The sequence below is a fragment of the Furipterus horrens genome, unplaced genomic scaffold (genome assembly GCF_987537825.1).
Source record: "Furipterus horrens unplaced genomic scaffold, mFurHor1.1.pri manual_scaffold_10, whole genome shotgun sequence".
NCBI classification, from domain to species: Eukaryota; Metazoa; Chordata; class Mammalia; order Chiroptera; family Furipteridae; genus Furipterus; species Furipterus horrens.
In genome coordinates, this window is record NW_028327180.1 from 53,813,135 (window position 1) to 53,833,011 (window position 19,877).

The window sequence follows — 19,877 nt, forward strand, 5'->3', positions numbered from 1 at the left end:
TTAGAGCAAGAGGAAAGGGGAGAGAGAGAGAGGGAGAGAAACATTGATGTGAAAAACATTGATCAGTTGTCTCCTGTACATGCCCTGACCAGGGACCAGACCTGCAACCTAGGTATGTGCCCTGACCAGGGATCTGACCTGTGACCTTTCAGTTTATGGGATGATGTTCCAACCAGGTGCGCCACCCGGCCAGGGCTCAGTACTGCATCTTTAAGGTGATGATTCACGTGCTGTGTGCTGACTGCAGGAAACTGTTTTTTCTTGTTACTTGCTGCCATCAAGTGTTTGGCATGCCCTGTCATCTCAAAGAAGGACACCAGCATCCATTCTGTAACAGTGGACGTATGTCAAGGTGTGACTGGGCAGAGTTAGAACATGAGCTTCCTGTGCTCATGCATCACGCAGAGGCATGTCAGCTTTACAGAGAGTATTATGTTGGATTAATTTTTAAAACAGTATTTTGTTAGATTAATTTTTTTACCAGCACCTGCCTTGCCCCATGCAGTGATAGGTTTTTTTTATCTGCTAAGTGCTGCGAGCTCTTGGCTCAGTTCTCAAATTCCTTTATTATTTCAGGCCGTTCAGGACTAAGTGAGGACAGGAGTGCTTTGCAAACATGAAACACGATGGAAACACTGAGTAATAATGTGTGTTCTCTCCTCCCCCATCTCCTCTTCCCTTTACAAAAATAAAGTGCAGACACCCACAGGACCGGCCGCTGCCGGATGGAACTGAAGGGCAGTGCTGGCCCCGGTTCACAGCCTGGGGGTATTGTATCTTCAGCTTCCTGTCAGATCTGATTCTTGGGGCTCCCCCATACCCCTCTGTTGCGCTCTGCTCAGCCCCACCTTTAACATAGTTGCATACCAGACCTGTGTGTGCTTTTTCTGTGTGGATAAGAGTCCACCCTTCTGAAACCCAGACGTCAAAAATTCCTTTTGACCCATAGCCCACATCAAAATAGCACCCAGGGCTCTCCTTTGCCCTTTCCTGCCCTGTGGCTGGTGGCAGCTCCCTGAAGGCAAAGCCTGCACCGCCTTCACCTGCAGGCACCTGCCTGCCGGCGCAGCTCCTCTGCTGCAGCAGGTACTCAGCCAAGGCCTGCTAAGTGAGTGGAGGTGAGAGAGGAGCCCGAAGCGAGCTCTTGGGCCAGGAAGCTGGTGTGGAGAGCCGGGCAGGCTTGCCTCCACGGAGCCTGGGTGTCCCTGCAGGCAGGGCTGCACTGTGCCTCCACCAGGGAGACACGGGCTACAGCCTTTCCCCGTTCTCTGAAAACTGCAGAAGGATTTGCTTGTTGTACAAACTTTTTATTTTTTTAATTGATATAGTTATTGATAAAGTACACCATTCAGAGAGTTGGGCAACCATTATCATTATCTACTTTCAGAGCATTTTCATTACCCCCAAAAGAAACCCTGTACGCCCCCATCCCAGGCAACCACCAGCCTAATTTCTGTCCCCATAGAGCTGCCTACTCTAGAACTGTCATGTAAATGAAGTCATATATAATATGTGGTCCCTTGTGACTGACTTCTCTACTTTGCATAATATTTTTGAAGTTCATGCACATTATACCCTGTGTCATCACTTCATATCTTTTTATTGCCGAATAATATTCAGTGTATGCATGTATCACTTTGTTTATCTGTCCATCTGTTGATGGACATTTGGGTTGTTTCCAGTCTTTAGCTGTGATGTATAATGCTTCTGTAGATGCTTGTGTACGCATTTTTCTCTTGGTATACATTTTCACTTGGGTACATGCCTAGGAGTGGAATGTCTGAGGTCATACTGTAACTCTGTGTTTGACCTTTGGGGGAACTGCTGGAATGATTGCCTTAGCCTTGGCTCCAAACCAGGAGACCACAGCCCAATTGAGAGAGCTGTCACTCATCCCTCATCATTCGTTTCTCTCTGTGACTTTACCCCTGAACTTCATTTGTTACTAAAAATGAGGGGAGGGCGTAGAATTGGCTGAGAAGCTATATGCTGCTCCCCTTTTCTAGGCCCTGGAGAGTTATTTACCTTTGGAGACTTTTCCAAGGACTGAAGCAAGGGTCCTTGCCTCTGCCTTTGGCACTGGTCTACCTATATAGTCTTGCTTCTTTCACCAGGCAAGGGGTTTGGCAGTGAGAGAGCTGTTCTGCATCTGGAGTGTTCTTTAAAAGCATCGCCACTGGGGGCCTCAGTGTGGCTGTTTATCATTCAGCAGTGCCGGCTGAGCAGTCTTCTCTGTGCAGGATGTACCCAGTGCGTTTCTTGAGCACAAGAGATGTTGTTCCAGGCACTGAGTGAGTAACGCGGCAGCCAGGCTCCTGCTCGCCAGGGTTTTCATTCACGGGATAGAAAAAACAAGTGGACAAAGTAGGTAAGCAAAAAAAAAAAATTGAATACTTGCAAGTGCTGTGGAGAGAGAAGGATGGGATCACAGGAGTAGCTGAGGATGACAGAGAAGGAGAAGAAAAACTTTAGATTCGATGGCTTTGTCCCGACCTAGGTTAACCATCCCAGAGCAGGACATGTTAGCTCTTGGTGTCACGGTCAATTCTTCAATCGAAAGTGATGACGTGGAAGTGCTTTGAAGAGTGAGGCTTCAGCATCCCCGCTCTGGTGAAGCTCTCTGCTCCTGGGATTAACCGCATTCTAGGCACAAGTGACTTTACACCCACGGTCGGTTCCAGCAGCAGGTTTCCTGCACTGGTGTGTATCTGCTGGTTAATTCTCCCTCAGCTCCACAAACCACTCGCAAGTTCAGGAGAGAGTGGCGCATGTTAACAGGGATGTCTGCGGGTAAACCTAACAATTGGCCCCTGTTGGAAATAACACAATGAGATAATGTCTCAAAGGCAGTCCAAGCTTGACAGAGGCAGGCACAGCATAACGTTTTGTATCATTTCAAAGGATAACACAAAGGATTGTATTGGAACCAGAGGAAACAAGCAATCCAAAAAGCTAGAAGAAATAAAAAGAGGCATCTGTGTGTACGTAGGAGGTCTCTAATATACCAAAGTTATTTCTTCTGTGTGGCGTGAGGCTAGCTTTAACATGCACCTTAATCAAGGAACCCACTCCCTTATAACGGGCAAAGGAGTAAAAATGGGTCATGACTTGAGCTGGACATGTTTTGACTCCTATCTTTAAAAATCAGGCCTTTTTCTGATTTTAGTATAGAGGGCAGTATTGTGACAGATAGGTCAAGTTATATCGAATTTTGCCTCCATGGCTCACAAAACTTTATAGCAGAGACTTGAAAAAGAAGAGAGTGCGTTTAAAGGTGTTTTTTTTTTCCAAGCAGAGGCTTAATAAGCATCTTTCTGAGATATGCTAACGGGAACCCTCGTCAGGCTGTGTGATTCAGCATGGAAACAAACTCATAGGCACAGAGGCACAGCCGAGGGCTTATCAAACCCTGTGAGAATGTCTGATTGGAGAAGCTGGATTGTCACATCCGACCATCCTGGGCAGTAATTAGTCAGCCTGGTAGCTTGACATCCTTCATTGTTTCTCTTTTCTACTCATTTCCTTCTCCTTTTGGTCACCATACCCTTTGACCAGAACATAAGGCAAGTGAGAGACAAAGAAAATGGAAATTGAGTTTTAAAAACCAGCTGTTAAGAGCATGTGTAAAACTTCACGTTACAAGCCGAAAGAAGGCATTTGCTGCCTTTCTCACTTTCATTGACTTCTGTCACACCACTAGTCAAGATCATTGCAAGTTGATTGTAACTCAGAATCTGTAGTCTACCCATGTTCTAGTTATAAAAACAACCCCTTTCACAAACACAAATGGCAGTGAGCCCAACAGCTTGGGTTTTAGGACGAGGGCTTTGTGCAAACCTTTTGGCACGAGCCTTGAGGGCAGAGGGTGGCATTTGAGTGTGCCGGTCACTTCCCACATCTGTTTGGCCTTTCCCGTAAGTGCGTTGCTGACCACTGCTGGGGACATGTGGCCCTGAGATGTGTTTTTTCAAAAGGTGTGTGGTAGTGGGAGTGTTTTCACAGGAAAAGCTAATTTAAAAAGTAGAGTCTGCAAAAAGTCATCTCAAATAATTTTATCACAAAGAGAAGGCCTTTTCTTTTCCTTTTGAGATACATTTGAACGTGCTTCTAAAATTGTGTCTTAAAAATTTATGTTGTTCACCTATAGGCATGTATGGGCTCTTCTTGGGTAGCGCTGAGAACCTTTGTCAGAGCGCTGCCTTCATTCAGTGACTCTGTCTTGAACTGGCCCCTTTGGGCAGCTGCCCGTGTACATGAGGAGGCGAGCTCGCCCCGTGGTTTATGGAGATGTTTGAGATGTTCTGGAGGAATGTTCTCCTGAGCTTATGGCATTCATAGTTTTGGTCGCCAAGGGATCTTAGTGGGGCCAAGGGGTTGGACGGGAACACATCGATGGGCAGGCTCCTTTCCTCCCACGAACACCCATGCCGCTCATGCTGTGCTCACCCCTGGGTGCTGGGCCATTCATATCATTCGGTGTCGTGTCCCCATTGTGAAACATGCTCCATCAAACCATTGTGGGGCTGGGTGACACTCAGTTAAGGATAACTGTAAGGAGAAAGTTCCGGAGGAAAGTTCAAAATTGATTGAAGGCAAATCTGAATAAGATTGTCCTGCTCTGGCTTCTACCTGGAGAGAGAAAGCTAAGTGCATGCCTATGCTTTGCTCAGAGTAATATGCCACTTACGCTCTTTAAAAGCACATAAGGGTGCGTATACATCGTAAATATTAACTATGCTGGAGTGCCTCCATTTTATTCAACTCACGGAGGCTGTTCACAGAACAGGAAGTGCTCGAGGAGCAGACAGCACTGCCGGAAAAGCTGCGCTGCCCATGAGTGGCACAAGCACACGGACCTCCAGTCCTTCCCGTGCCTCACTGCCACGTGTAACTCAGGCTCTGAGAGATGTGGACAAGGCGAGGTAGGAAAGATTCTTGTTAAAGAAGGAGTATTCGTCTAACCCTTGTTTTCTGAGTACTGTCTGCGATGTTTGCCATTCGAACAAGACGATTCGATGTGTGTGTTGAATTTGGACAGTGGGACCGGAAGATTTCACACAACCGCACCTGGCAGTTTCATCCAGCTTCTGAGTGACAGAAACAACGAACACAGAATTCCTAACCTTAGTTCTTGTTTTAGTTTTCACCCTTGCAGGTTTAAGACTCATTATTGTAGTTGGAATTGAAGGAATGGGAAGGGTTGGGGGCTGTTTTTAAATTAGTCTTACTGTCAGATTCGTTGCCCGTGGAATGTTAAATCAGGCCTTCGAACAACTTCTGTTGGTGACTTTTGAGGTCTTCTTGGCTCATTCTCCCTGTTCAGGCCCTGGGTTATTCAGCACCATAAGTGGGTTATTCTCAGTTATTCCAGCCACCGTCACATGGGTTTTCTACCACCCAAGTTCATTCTTCTTCTTTTCCTCTGCTTCTCCTTTCCATAGTCATCCTTTCGGTCATTTTCGTGGGTCATGGAACTTACTCTGTTGGAAAATAAAAGTATGTCTTATCAGGTGCTGTGGCTTTGGAGTGAAGCTTGCCCTCGCATGATGTGCTGGCTGCTTACATGGCCTCAGCTTGGTTGATCATCAGTAATTTCAGAATAATTGAGAGAGGTGCCAATCCTCCTTCCAGGGAATGCAGACACACTCCTCAGAACACAAACAAAAGAGAACTCCAGGTCGTCCCCTGCTGCCATGAGCACAGGACCCAGTGACAGCCCTGGAGGAGCAGCCAGTCCCTGATTAGCTCACTGGGCACCCTTATTTCCAAACTTGCCTGGTGTTTTACACTCCTGTCTGTGGCACTGAGCCAAAGGCTCTCCTGTGCTCAACCTCAGCTCTTACAAATCCCGGAGATGAGAGTCACCGACGCCGTGTACAGATGGAAAAGTCACGTTAAGAACTCAAAGATGTCCCCATGGCTGTTACATGCAGAGCTGTGGCCCCCACCGGGACCTTGGAATCCACGGAGAGCATACTTTCCACATTGCGAGGCTTCTGAGGAAATGACACTTCTATTTTGGACATAGCATACAGTTTTCCAAAGGGGGTGAGGTCCTTTTGCTTTTTAAACAGCTGTCAGATAAGTCTGCCACCACCCCAGATTTGTCTCTGTAAGGGTGAGCTCCTTCTGGCCCCAGCTCTTCCACCCCAGCTGGGCACTCCCAGCTCACGGCGTGCATGGGCCCACCTCACCCCCGGCCTCCCTACCTGTGTGTGGCAGCTGACTTTGTCTAAGCAGATAGGCATGTCTGTTCTAGGGGAGCACAGCAGAATCATTCCCTAACCTAGAGATCTGGTCCTCTCCCCAATGCCACGCACTGCAGGTGGGAATTACTGCCACAGTGGCTGTCCCCAGGAGTTTGTCCAGTCCCTTTAGGTGGAGCAGGTGGGGCAGACAGAATAAGCAGAGGACCCCGGCGGCGTCTCTGACTTCCCAAACCTGAAGCAGTCCCTTCCCACCCTGTGTGTCTGTGGGACAACAGTACAGTTTGTGTCCCCATCCTGCCTCCTGCCTGTGTTAGGAAAGGGGCCCACGAGCTGATCCCAGTGGTCTCCGGCTCTGACACTCTCGGAAAGTCCCATGTGGTTCGTATTCGCACTCGCTTCTCCCCTTTGCCACCCTGGCTCTCACTGCTGTTACCACTACTGGGCTCCACTCCTCCCACCACTGCTGACCCTGTCATGTCCCCAACAGTGTCTCCCCTCCCCTGTCTACGTCCTCAAAGGGGGGCCAGTGGTTCTTGTTCAGAGTCCTCAAACAGCTTCACCATTTCATGTTGAAGGTGCACTCCACTGGAGAATTTGTAGCAAGTGTCTAAGTGACCCAGGCCGAAGGGGTCTTGGGGACAGTGCTGAATGCAGGGTGCAGTCTTCACTTCACCTGACTTGCTTCTTGGCTAAGGTATTTCTCTGTCTAGTGCATGCACACATGATCAGTTTCCTTTAGGGGCCTCCATTGCCACTTCAGAAATTCAGGAGCCTTTACAGTACTTCTGCTCTCACCTCTGGCTCCTTCTCAGGATGCTTAGGGGTCATGAGAAGCTCAGCCTGCACTGAAATCATGGAGATCCCTGTCAACCTGTTTCTCTGTTCCACCAGCAATTTGATGACAAGTTCTTCGAGATCAGGGCTTGGGGTTTATTATACTTTCCAGATCCTTGAGGCCCTAGAGGGTCCAGCCTAGTTCCTGGTAAAAGTGGCCTCCTTTCCTGGCCAGTGTGGCTCAGTGAGTGGATTGAGTGCCAGCCTGCAAACTGAAAGGCCACTGGTTCGGTTCCTGGTCGGGGCACATGACTGGGTTGCGGGCCAGGTCCCCCACTGGGAGCTTGTGAGAGACAACCAATCGATGTATCTCTTGCACACTCATGTTTCTCTTCCTCTGTTTCTCCTTCCCTTCCGCTCTCTCTAAAAGTAAATAAAGAAAATCTTTAAAATACGTGGCCTCCTCTAATCTATTGCGCTTGACTCATTGGTTCCTTACTCACAAACCTGCACCCCTTCCTCGTCCATCATGCATGGTGGTGCTCAGATAACAAACCCACAGAAGAGTGAGTTGCAGCAGAATTATTAAAGCTGCATGCTGCATTTGATCATTTCTGCTTTCTGGAGCTCGCGGGATTAAGTCAGAGAAAGGGGTCACAGCAGAGGGAACTTAGAGCCAGTAGCAAGAAGGACTAACTTTTTGGGGTGTGGTGGAGGCTCGATCAAAAGGACATGGGCTCCCAGGACTCACTTTTTTAAAAGCAGGATTTGTTTGCTTTCAAAAAGAAAAAAAAAAAAAAAAAGAAAAGGCCACAAGCAGAAAATATAAAGGAGTCAGCCAGTGAGAGTGATGCTGTTGATTAGACGGGAGGGAATTGTATTTCCTTGTCACTGAGCTTCCAGGTGTCTGTGAAGCCACAGACAGGTGCCCTGGTTCTGCAGTGGACATTTGGATGTGTCATCTTCCCCTTCTGTGCAGTGCGATTGGATCTGCCCCTCCCCTACCGCCTGGACCAGGTCCCTCCGCCTGTCTGGGCTCTCCAACATCTCCATCGATGGCAGGCCACCAGGAGGGACCTGGCATTGTAGCAGTGGAGCTGGGTTTTATGAGGTAATGAGATGGAAAAAAGTGAGGCTGTGTGGAAGGCAGTCGAAGAGATGAAAGCCTTAACTTCTTCCACAGCTGGAGCAAAGGGTCCTATGGAGTGGCCTGCAAAGACCAGGGCGCAGCCCCAGGCCTTTAGATTCAGGTGCATCCTCTTAGGGTGCAGCGCCTCCTCTTTGCTGGAGGCCTCGTAGGTTGGGGTGCAGGACCCTGCCCCACCCTGCCTACTGGGCCTGGGATCCTAGGGGGAGAGAAGGGTGCTGTGACCGTGTAGTCAGGCTGTGCCTTCTGGGTGGAGGTTCTTTTGCACATTTCTTGCTTCTACCTATTCTGTCCATGGCTGCCAGCTCCAGGAGACCTCTTTCTCATTAATATGTTCATTAAAAGCTTATTTATTGAGTGCCTGCTGTGTGCCAGGTATCACAAAGACACGGCTCCTTCTTGTTCATCCAAGATGGAAACCACATTTCTTTCTTTCCCCCTTTCTTGGTGTGCTGGTGCCTGTGTGTTTTCTGTTGCTGGGATTCCACGCTTCTGTTTCCCTGAGAGACAGCGTGAGTGTCCCATCCCTGTCCCGCCACCCCCACCCCCACATGGGGAGGGGAAGAGAGGAGCTGGGGGACAGGGGATTGGCATTTGCACCCCCAGCTTCCATAGTCAGTTCCTTGCCTATATTTCCTCTTTAAAGTGAGGGTGTTACATTTCAGTGAACTCTTAGTTCCTTTGGAGCTTAGACTTCCAACATCTATCTGCCTATCTCAAAGGTATTGAACTCAGCTAAGATAACCAACCTGGAGGTCTGATTTGTCCCACAAAAAGGTACAAAAGAAGAGAATAATCTTTTACCGTCGTTGCCTTAGAGTGTCTCTTCAAAGCCCAGTGAGCTGCCCAGTGCATTTGGGAAGTGAGCCTCCTGAAGGACGAGGTTCTGGAAGGCAGTGGGCCTGCTGCCCCGGGCTGGCGGGATGACAGCTGAGCCCTGCCTTTGTCCTGTGGGCTGATTCTGCCCAGAGCTTTCCCCAGAGGGGCCTTGGGAGGCTTGGAGGGTTGATGGGACACTCACTGGGGATGGGACCCAGGCTGTGGCCATGGAAACCCGACAGGCTTACCTTGCCCCCAGGGGATGGGACCTTTGACCTTGGCCTAATTAACTGCTTTACCCAGCCAACTACCAGAGCAGTGAGCTGACAGGAAAAACAACAGGATTTAGCACCTGCTCCTCCCCATCCCTCCCACCCCCCTCACTGTCTCCATCATGGGTGCCTGTAAACAGTGGCTCCCTCTCCACCCCTGTTTTTAATTTATGGCTGCGCAGTAATGTGAGTGTGCATTGTGCCGCTGACCGTGCACTTAAAATGGTTTATATTTGTTATGTACTTTCACCGCAATAAAAAACTAATCTATTGATTGAGGGGGAGAGAAAACTACACTGGAACTGCAAAATACAAAGGGATTTTACCAAGCACTCCATGACTTCCACGTCTAAATGATGCTTTTGTGGTTCAAAAAACCGTCTGAGTGCCCCTCAGTAATTGCCTTATCAGTCTTTAGCATATTCATAATTCTCTCTTTGTGTGAGGCTCTCTCCAAGCATTACCATTAAAAGCCCCTTTGTGTTTAATTGTTTACAGATCTGTTTCCCTTCTCCTTGCCCACAACGTCTGGCACACTGGTGCTCAATAAGTGCTTTTATGCCTCATCAGTGAATGACCACATTAGTGATGTAAGTGCTCAGCTCAAAGGTACCTTCTCAGGGAGAATTTTCTAGCAGGCCTTCTAAACCGCCCCCCACTCTGCTCTCACCCTGTCCCATGTTACCCTTTCGTTTCTTCCTAATGGTAAGCTCAATAGGAAACTGCTTTGTTTCTTTGCTCATGTGTTAACATGGGCCTCTGTTTCTTCCCATTTGTAAAATAAGACTTAGAAGGATGGAGATGGTACATGTCTTGCTCTGCTAGCCTCTCTTCTGTTGAACGAGTAGATGAGTCTCCAGTCTGTGGCTGAACGTTTGCAAACAGCAGGACTCCTCAGAATCAGCTTTGGAGCGCAAAGTGATTAAGATGAATAATGTCTTTGGAGAAACACAATACAAAATAAAAGCAGTGAAGAAATGGCTCTTTAATTTTTTTCACACATGCCTCCAACTGGTTTCAGAGGCAGTTTCAAACAAGAATATTCAGGAATCCTTGATCAATCCATTATCATTGAATTCTATGCTCCTTTGAGGTGATTACTTTGTATGTTCAATTGCTAGTGTCAATTTCTGTATGATTTTTGAAAACTGCAGTACAATTTATATACAGTGGAATGCAATCCTCTTCAGTATACTGTTGCAGAAACTTTAACAAGCAAATGCAACTGTGTACCTCATGCTCCGATCAAGACAGAGAGCATTTCCTAGCTCCAGAAGGTCCCCTGCTGCCTCCTTCCACACAATCCCGAGGCCCCCGGCACCACCACTGTTCTCATTTAGATCACTGAGCATCTGTCTCCCTGGCTTCTCTGTGGACCTATCCCTGTTCATGCCCAGTCTTTCTGACGGAAGTGTTTGCCTCCTTCTGATACCTCAGACCGATGATATTGTGTCTCCTGAGTTTGTTCCCCTTGGAGTCCTCTGTCCTGCTTCCTTTGGCCTGATTGCTCTCTAGGTAGGGACATAGCTTCTTTTCTGAGGCATTTGCCTTCTATATCAGGGTCAGGAAAATGAGGACTAACAGGTGTTTCAGTGGAGCTAGGGGTAGTATGCATGTGTGCATCAATATAGAATAGAATTTTGACCTGTTTTGGTTTTTTAAAAGTCATGAGAATACAGGGATCCCTTCATGTCCAATCCAGGATCACAGGGTTCATTCTGGTGTTTTTCCTCTCTGTGCTTGTGACTCCCTGCTGTGGCCATGAGGAACCTGGCTTTCAGCACTCCTAACACACTTCCTTACTCTGTCCATTCCTGCGTGTCACCAGGCTCCACCTTCCCCAGCATACCTCCCACATATGCATCCTCCACCATTGGTCTCGCTCTGACGGTCCGTCAGTCCACCATCCCCACTCCAGGTCCTCTGCGTGATACCCACCTCCTCTTCCTGTGTGGGTTCTGATGCCCCATGTGGGTCCCCCAGCCCAGAGGGGTGACTGCCCTCCTTGCTCTGCCTGGGCCTCAATGAGACCTGCTAGCCCGGCCCCAGCAATGCCCTCCTTCCACCCGTGCAAACGTCAGAGTCACCCTGTCCCACTGGTGGCCCCGGGCTCAGGTCAGGAGGGGCCAAGATACATCTCTGATTCTGCCTCCCACGCCCTAACCTTTTCCTTTTTCCAGTCTTCCTATACCAGAGAATGCTTCTGTCTACCCATGTACCTAAGCTCAAGATCTAAATACTCTTGAACATTTGCCCTTCTTCCCCCTGTTCACGGCTCATCCAGCTAAATCCTGAGCAACTGCAATGAATTCAAAATCTGTCTCTCCTTCTCTTTCTTTACTTTCACTGCACCTATGAGTCTCCTCACTGATGTTCCTCTTTCACCTCTGTTTCACCTCCCACCAGTGATTCTTACTGAGCAGCTGATCTTTCAGAAGCATGAGACAGGCTGTACTTCCCACCCTCCACTGGCTTCCCATCATGCTTAGCATACAATGCAGATTCCTCCACGGCATGTAGTACCTGTGCATGTGCTCATCGATCCTGGCTGCACGTCAGCATCAGCAGGGGAGTTGAGACACAGTAGGCCTGGGCGCCCCCGCCAAGTCCAGTTTAATCAGCTGACTGCGAGAGGTGGGCCAGCATCAGTGCTTATTCCCTGTGGAATCTCTTTGTCATTCAGGCTTGGGAGTCACGCCCCCTCCGACCGCCGCCATGCTGTCTTCCCTTTCACACTGATTTTGCGTAGCTTCTCAGAGCGGCCCTTGCTGGACCACCTCATCTGAGGTGATGTCCCCTCACCAGCCATCTCTGCCATGTTCTTCTTTGGGAATACTTCTTCGCACTGTCATTACCTGAGATCTTCTCACTTATGTGTCCTCTTAGCGTTAGATGTAGTCTTTGTGCTGACACTTGCTCTCCTCTCCACCTGGTGCCTGAATTGCTGCTTATCACTATTTGTGGGTAGAGGGGAGGAGAGTCTGGGGGGGGGCTGTCACGTGGGAGCTGGCAAGGGAGGGGGACACTTGGCCAGGGGAGGTGAAGTGGAGCAGACTGACGGAGATTGTTGGAGAAACCAGGTGAACTAAGCAACTTGGACACTGGAATTAGGAGCTCTCTGGTACTGCAGATCAGAGGGGACAGATTTTTTTTCTGAATTGGTGCAGTCCCAGGAAAACAGAAATGACTGGTTTCCTGATTGGAAGAGTGAGCTGTACCATAGACTCACTTTTGATGTTCACCAGGGTTGCCCTAAACTTCTGGAGACTGTCATTTTAAATGTTGGTAAGAGCAGACCTCTGAACTCAACCTCCCGCCCACCGTCCCCTTCATTTCAGTTATGTATGAACTTAAGAGAGCATCAGAGACTCCCACCGGTTCCTCACTCACTTGGCTGTCCCTGCTGTTGACATGCCTTCGCTACCTCTTTGCATCATGATTCATTCCGAAGCCTAATCGCATTACCACATTTAACTATGATGATCTCGTTCTCAATATTGGGATTAATTGGAAAATTGTGTTCTGGCTTATATCCAACCCAGATTAGTAATGAGGAAGTGAGCAAATATTCTCTTGACAAAACTTTGGTCCTACTTTGTGCACATCATTGGAAAAGACAGTGATACCCTCACTGACCCCCCCAAAAGAAGAAGGCTCTGTGGACGTAGGTCATGCATAGGGTCCCCAGGAGGCAGAGCTGACTCAACGGCGCAGAGCTACTCTTGAGCTGTTACCATATCCCTTGCCGTTATTAGCAATGGAATTTATGGAGTCCTGATGGTATATGAATACAACTCCAGGCACAGGCAGTATTCTGCTACTGCCTAATGCCAAGCAAGATGTTCACTTTTACAAATTCAGTGTGGTAATTTTGTGCCTTTAGATAGGGGTGTTACACGTACCATGATTCCAGAGGAGGTAAAATAGGTTTTCAAAAATGACAGGTTTAGGAAGCATAATTCTGTGATGAATGGCTGTGCAAAAATACTGTTTACAAAAGTACCAGTAAATTCCTCTCTGAAAGTGTAGCAAGATCTCTATTATAATAGCTTGGTTTAGAGGACATTGGGAGGTGAGAACTGGTTGGAAGAGACTGAAGTACTATTGCTCAGCTTGCCCCCTCCCACCCCAGGATGAAGGTGAAGTCATTCATTCAGGTGACAGTGCTTTCAGGTGTCAGCAGACCCAAGCAAGTGTGTGCCAATGGTAAGACTTGAGACTCGAGAGAAGTATTTAGCTTTGTGCTACATATGGATCTCTCCCACACTCTGGTATTCTAAATTAGGAACAGTATTTCATGTTCCAGTATCTTTTTCTCCTCCATAGCCCTTGATGCAAACCTATAATGATTCCACAGGACAACATCCCATTTCTCCCTGGAAAAAGAAATAGCAAAATTTGTTAAATTTTTGAATACTGACAGTTTAAAGTTTTTAAAGATTTTTTTTTTTATTTTTTTTATTTATTTATTTTTTTTTCAGATTTAATGTGTTTTATTGATTAAAATATTACATTTGTGCCAATTTCCTTTCCCTCTGCTCCCCTCCACCCGGTGGCCCCCCCTCCCTCCAGTTGTCCCCCCCTTTTAGATTATGTCCATTAGTTGTGCATACAGTTCCTCCCAACCTCTCTCCGTCTATTTCATTCCCTCCTACCATGATCCCCAATTCCTATATCATCTCCCTCCCTCTCCCCACTCCCCCTCCCTGTTGACCTCCCCCCAATATGCTTCCCGTACCCACAGTTCCTTTTCCACTCTCGTTGCCTGTTTAGTTTGCCTTTGTTTCATCTCCCTAGCTTCTGTTTTTTAAACCAGTCCCTTTAACATCTCATATAACAGTGGTTTGGATCTAATGAACTCTTTCAGTTTTATTTTGTCCTGGAAACACTTTCTCTGTCCTTCTATTCTGAATGACAGTTTCGCTGGATAGAGTATTCGTGGTTGTAGGTTTTGGATTTTCATTACTTTGAATATTTCTTGCCAGTCCCTTCTTGCCTGTAGGGTCTCCCTTGAGAAGTCAGCTGATAGTCTAATTGGGACCCCTTTGTACATAATTCTTTTCTTCTCTCTTGCTGCTTTTAAGATTCTCTCTTTATCTTTAATTTTTGACATTTTGATTATAATGTGTCTTGGAGTGGTTCTCCCTGGGTCCAGTCTCTTGGGAACTCTCCTTGCTTCCTGGACCTGCAAGTCTATTCCCTTCCCCAAGTCTGGGAAGTTCTCCTTTATTATATTTTCACTCAATTTTTCAAGTTCTAGTTCATCTTCCTCACTCTCTGGCAAACCAATGATTCTTATGTTGGGCCTTTTATAGCTGTCCCAGAGGTTTCTGATCCTCTCATTGTTGCTTCCCATTTCCTCTCTCTGCATTGGTTGACTGCTTGTTCCTTCTCCATATTCCAGTTTGTTGAAATGAACTCTGGATTTTTTTTCCTCACCATCTGTCTCGTATGTGGTTTTGTTCCTTTCGTTATGAATGTTTTTCGCTTCTTTCATATCTTTTTCCTGCTCTTTTGTGAATTCTGTAAGCCACCTGATAACAATGGCCCAGAACTGAGCCTCTGACAGGTTTCTTATCTGTTCATCTGTCAGGTTCTCTATCTGTTGTCTGGTGAGTTGTGTCACCGGTATTTCTATAGTTGCCTGCCTCATTTTGACAGATGCGTTTTGTTTTCTTGGGCCGGCTATCGGGGGCAGTGCCTGTGTACGCGTCACAAATCAGCGCCCGGCGCCTGTCCGCGACGTATTTCGCAACCCTGTGGTGCTTTCTTTGGGGGCGGGGGTCCAAGGTGGATTCACACAGTTATTCAGCTAGGAGACCGGGATCCGTCCTCCCGCCCCCCTGGGCCTCACTGTTCAAGGCGATGCGGTGGCTGCTTTCCCCAGCGCTGGGGTCGCGCACTGCCAGGGGCTTGACTGCCTCCGGGCTTTTTCGCAGCCCCGCCGCTGACCGCAAACAGCGCTGCCCTCTTTAACTCTTACCTGCCCAAATGGCACCGCTGGTTTATAACTTCATATGTTGGGCTTCCGTGTAGTTTTATTTTCTGGAATTTCTAGTTATCCTTTGTTTTGAAGTAGTTGTATTCCTCTCTAGTTGTAGAGGGAGACCTAGCGTGTCCGTCTAAGCCTCCATCTTGGCCGGAAGTCAGATCTAAAGTTTTTAAAGTTTTTGAAATGTTATTAAGTCTATGCACAAAGAAGGTAAATTCAACTTTCTCTTTCTAACATGTCCAAAATAGATTGTGTGTCTATTTTATGTAGAACAAATGACAAGAAAGATCTAGCACCCTATTAGCAACGGCCTAACATTTTAATTACAGCTTTTATCTAATTTCTGTACGTTCGTGTCTGCCTTACACATATGTACCTCTCACAATAGGATACCTGATGGGTGTGGGGAATGAGGGAAAATATTACAGTGAATTACCTATAGTAGGTGTTCAATAAATATTTAATATAAAATATGTGTTTATGGACAGATTAAATTGTATACTCTCTCTACTAGATAGAGTCAGGAGAACATCCATACGTATATGGTATTGGGACTTTGAAAAGGAAGTTAAAGCCTTCTCTTAAAGCCTCATCAAGCAGACATAAAACCTTTTCACTGTGGGGGTGCTTATAACATTGCCAAGAATTATTTGAAATGTTGTTTTAGTATGTGAATTTTTTAGGTGCAAATATTTGTATACATAAGATTTCCTACTCCAATTTAAAGTTATTCCAAAATAGTGGTTCTTATGCTTGGAACTTGAGAGAGAGAGGGAGAGAAAGGGGGAGGGAAGGAGAAGAGGGAGAAGAGAGAGCTAGAGGAGGAGAGAGAGAGAGAGAGAGATTGTTTTAAAACATTTGTTTTAATAGTGTAAGGTGACCTGTAGAATGTATATATATATGGATGAAAGTCCAGATTCATTTATACAAAAGCACTTACTGAATGACTTAAGGTGTCGATCAAGGTGCGGAGAGGTTGGGCTGCCTTCTGTCTTGTTTTTTGATCTGTCCTTTGTCCGAAGGAGCAGGGATGAAGCATGGTTCTGAAAGAATTTTAAATCCTTTAGTTATTAGGAAAATAAAGCTTTAAAACTGATGTATATTTTTATTGTAAATAAACCAAAATGTGCACTTTCTAACGTGTTGTCTCCTGTGTCTTAGATCCCATTCTAGCCTTCTGACAACGCGAGAATGTATATTGCTCACATATTTATTATACTGCCTCAGATAACATAAAAGATTTGTGCTCTCTTATACCTTGACAGGTTGGTACCGAGGATATACCCTCCACAATAAATCCAAAAAGGTATGGCTTACCATTCAACTTTTGAGTGTGAAATCTGTCTGCTAGTTTTGTGCTGTGCTGTCTGATCCCATATCTGCTCTCTGCTGTCTCTAGACCTAGTTTGCTTTCTCTTTGATGGCTGTTCTTTGGATGTGAAAGCAGATTGTCTGCCCTCAGTGCTCCAGTAAAACAGTACAGATCCCACCAGCCAACTCAGGCTAGAGACCTGGAGGGGAGTTCACAGGCCAGGCCGGCTGCTGCATGCCTATTGTTCCCTGTCCCTCAAGCCAAGCAGCGTGGTGCAGCAGTGACCTTTAATCCCTGGCTCTGACTTTGAGGAGGGGAGGCGGGGGCATGCTTCTTCTCTCCTTTAGATCCAGTGCTAAACTCCCAGAACTAAAGGGCCCCTGTTCCCCTGATTCTTTCCTTCTCTGCACAACGGACCGACCAGAGCAGCAGTCCTCACTCAGGTTGTGCGCCCGGCAGCCCCTCACACCTCAGGAAAGGAGTAGAGTAGGTCATAGCCACTGTTTCCTGAAAAACAGAACTGAAAAATAGAAAAGAAAATGGAATGCCACGGTAAGTAGTATTTCAGGAAACTTTTGCTTCGGTCCATATTTTTACATATGTTATGTATTTTAAATCGTAGTATAGTAAGTATTGGGTGACCATAAAAATTTATCTCATTGTGAGTAGTGGGTTCCTTTTCCCAGTGCCAAGACGACTGATCATCAAGCGAAAATTGATTAGTGATGTTAATCCCCCTACCCCCGGTTTATTTAGGCCAGGTCAGCGCTTCCCCCATGACACTGCCCCTCGGGCCAGCGCAGCATGTCAGCGCTCTATGGAAAGAGCCTTGGAGCCAGTGCCAAGTAGTTCACAGTTAGTTCACATGCAAAATAGGGACTTAGGAAAGGGGTGCTGGCAACTTTTCAGAATTTATCAAGAGGTAAATTAAAAAAAAACCAAAAACAAAAAAAAAAACCCACGGCTCTTATCTGGAGATAGAAGAACCCTTGCTCAAGGCCTCCTAAAGGGCTCAGGGCTGGAAAGACAGCTTCCCAAAGCTGTGGACCGTGAACCCCAGGCCTGCCGTGGGCAAGCTCCTCATATTGTTGCCGCTTCAGCCACATTGTGTTCACACTTGCCTGCGTGGACACGCACACGCTTTGTTAACTTTAATCATCTACCAAAATAAAGGAGTGTTTGCTGGTGATATGACTATCAGCTCCCACAGTTTTGCTCCTTGGATTCCTCCCCAGACCCTGATGCTGAATTTGTCTGCCCACAGATGGTTGCTTATACCACATGTCTTCATTTCCAGCTTAATTACTTTCATTTAACATCTTGCTGACTTTCATTTCTCTAGCCTTCAAATAGGGACCTTGGATGGCATGACCTGGGGGAGACCTTTCTGTTCTGTTGGGATGCTGGTTAGACAGGCGGGCCTGGAATTTACTACACTTCTGCTTCTTGGTTTGGGTTTAACCCTCTCAGTATTTACTTTACTCGTAATTATGGAAGTGTAGTTATTTCAGAGCATAATTAGAGTTCATTATTTTGAAGTTCTATATGTATTAAAGTGCAAGAATACTCATGTCCCTTAATTCCCTATTGTTTAAAAAGTTAATTTTAAAAATAAACAACAAACATACCAATCTCAGGTAAAATCATATGAACTTAAAGGACAAAGTTCTTGACGTTTAGCTGGTGAATGGGAATCGTGTTGGAACAGGACCGCAGAGCACAGCTTTCCCTTTCACAGAGTCTAGTGTGTGAGGAAGCTTTGCCGGCAGAGATGGCCTTGGTTGCCGAGGTATCCCGCAGCTCCTGATGCAGCAGAGGATCTGGCTCCTGCCTTTGTTGTCTGCTTTGAAAAGTGGGTAGGTGGGGGTGCCCTACTAGGACCTAAAGGACAAGTTCTGGAGGTGGTTTTAATGTTTTTGTATTTTCTGAAAACCCTTATTGAAAATGTAAATTTCGCCCTTTAGAAGAATTATTTCAGTAAGGGTTTCTCTTAGTTCTTGATCATTAAACTTTGTAATTCAGTGAAATGATAGTACAGACAAGGGCCGTGCACTTACTTGTTGGTTTTTAAGTTGAAATATCTTTTTTTTTTGTGGGCAATCCAGGAAAAATAGAGGGAATTGAAAGTCAGTTGTCATGAATTAGGTTCAGCTTTTTGACACCCCTTCATTAAGAGATCAAGCCTATTTGAAATCCTCTGCTAATGTTTTCTTCATTTGCCAGTCTTTAGGGGAAGAGCTATTTGAAAGGCCTATTATTTTAATGGAAATTTTTGGTATCATTTATAAGCAGACATAGCCATTTAGAGTGGCAATAAAAGGAGCTAGTGGTTTTACAAATTGAAGAAACCAAGAGCTTGCAGAAACCAGTATTGATCCTTGCAAGATTATGGATAAGGGCAGTATCTAGAAAATCATTAGTTTATTTATCTTTTTAAATCAAGTGAGTAAGTAGGTTACATTGAGAAAGGGAAGGCTATAGATCAGAAATATATCACCCAGGTTTATTCTGGCTTTCCCTGTGTCCTAATGGCACCGGAGAAGTTCTACAAGCCTCTGATTTACCAGAGCAATTAAATGTCTGCGAGTGGATTTATGCCATCATGGAAGGATGATGCCTATAAATAACAGAGTGGTAACACAATACAATAAATGTACTCTTAATATGAAAATTGTCATATCTGTACACCTAATATAACTTATCTGCTTAGGTGTCACAGCATAACTCTAATGCTCCCAGTTATTCAGAGGAGACCAGTTACCAGATATGAGTGCATGACAATTTAACTGGTCCTTTCCCTTCTGGATTTGGAAAATCATCTGCAAGGATAGTCTTTGGGACTAGCAGAGTTACATCTTATTTAACCCCCAAATGTGGCTCTTCAGAACGGCCACCTCAAGTGGTTCATCCTTATCCAACACTCTACCTTTTTATGAGTTCTGGACATTTGTTTATTAAAAGATATATATATATACACACACATATATATATATATATATACACATATATATAACATAACATTCCTGTTTTAATCATTTTAAAAATGTATGGTTCAGGGGTAGTAAGTACATTCACATTATTATACAGCCATCTCCACCATCCATCTCCAGCACTTGTCCATCTTCTAGGACTAAAACCCTGTCCCCATTGGATGCTCACTCCCCATCCGTCCTTCCCTTCAGACCCTGGCAGTTCCGTCCTGTGTTCTGTCTGTATGAATTTGACTGCTCTGGATTTCTCGTATAAGTGGAATCCTATAGTGTTTGTCTTTTCTTTTGTGTCTGGCTCATTTCACTGAGCTTTGGGCAGCCTTGCCTTGTTCTCCACACCCATGGTAGTCAGTACAACATTC

The 19,877-nt window shown here is 46.1% G+C and overlaps 1 protein-coding gene across 2 annotated transcripts in view; it reads left to right on the top strand.

Annotated features, from left to right (window-relative positions):
• DOCK5 (dedicator of cytokinesis 5) overlaps positions 1–19,877 on the top strand; it is a 191,165-nt gene that overhangs the window by 57,816 nt on the left and 113,472 nt on the right. For both annotated transcript variants that reach the window (XM_090290277.1, XM_090290278.1), the window contains exon 3: positions 16,479–16,519. In XM_090290277.1, coding sequence (XP_090146403.1) covers positions 16,479–16,519 — 41 coding nt within the window. The remainder of the gene's footprint in view (positions 1–16,478; positions 16,520–19,877) is intronic.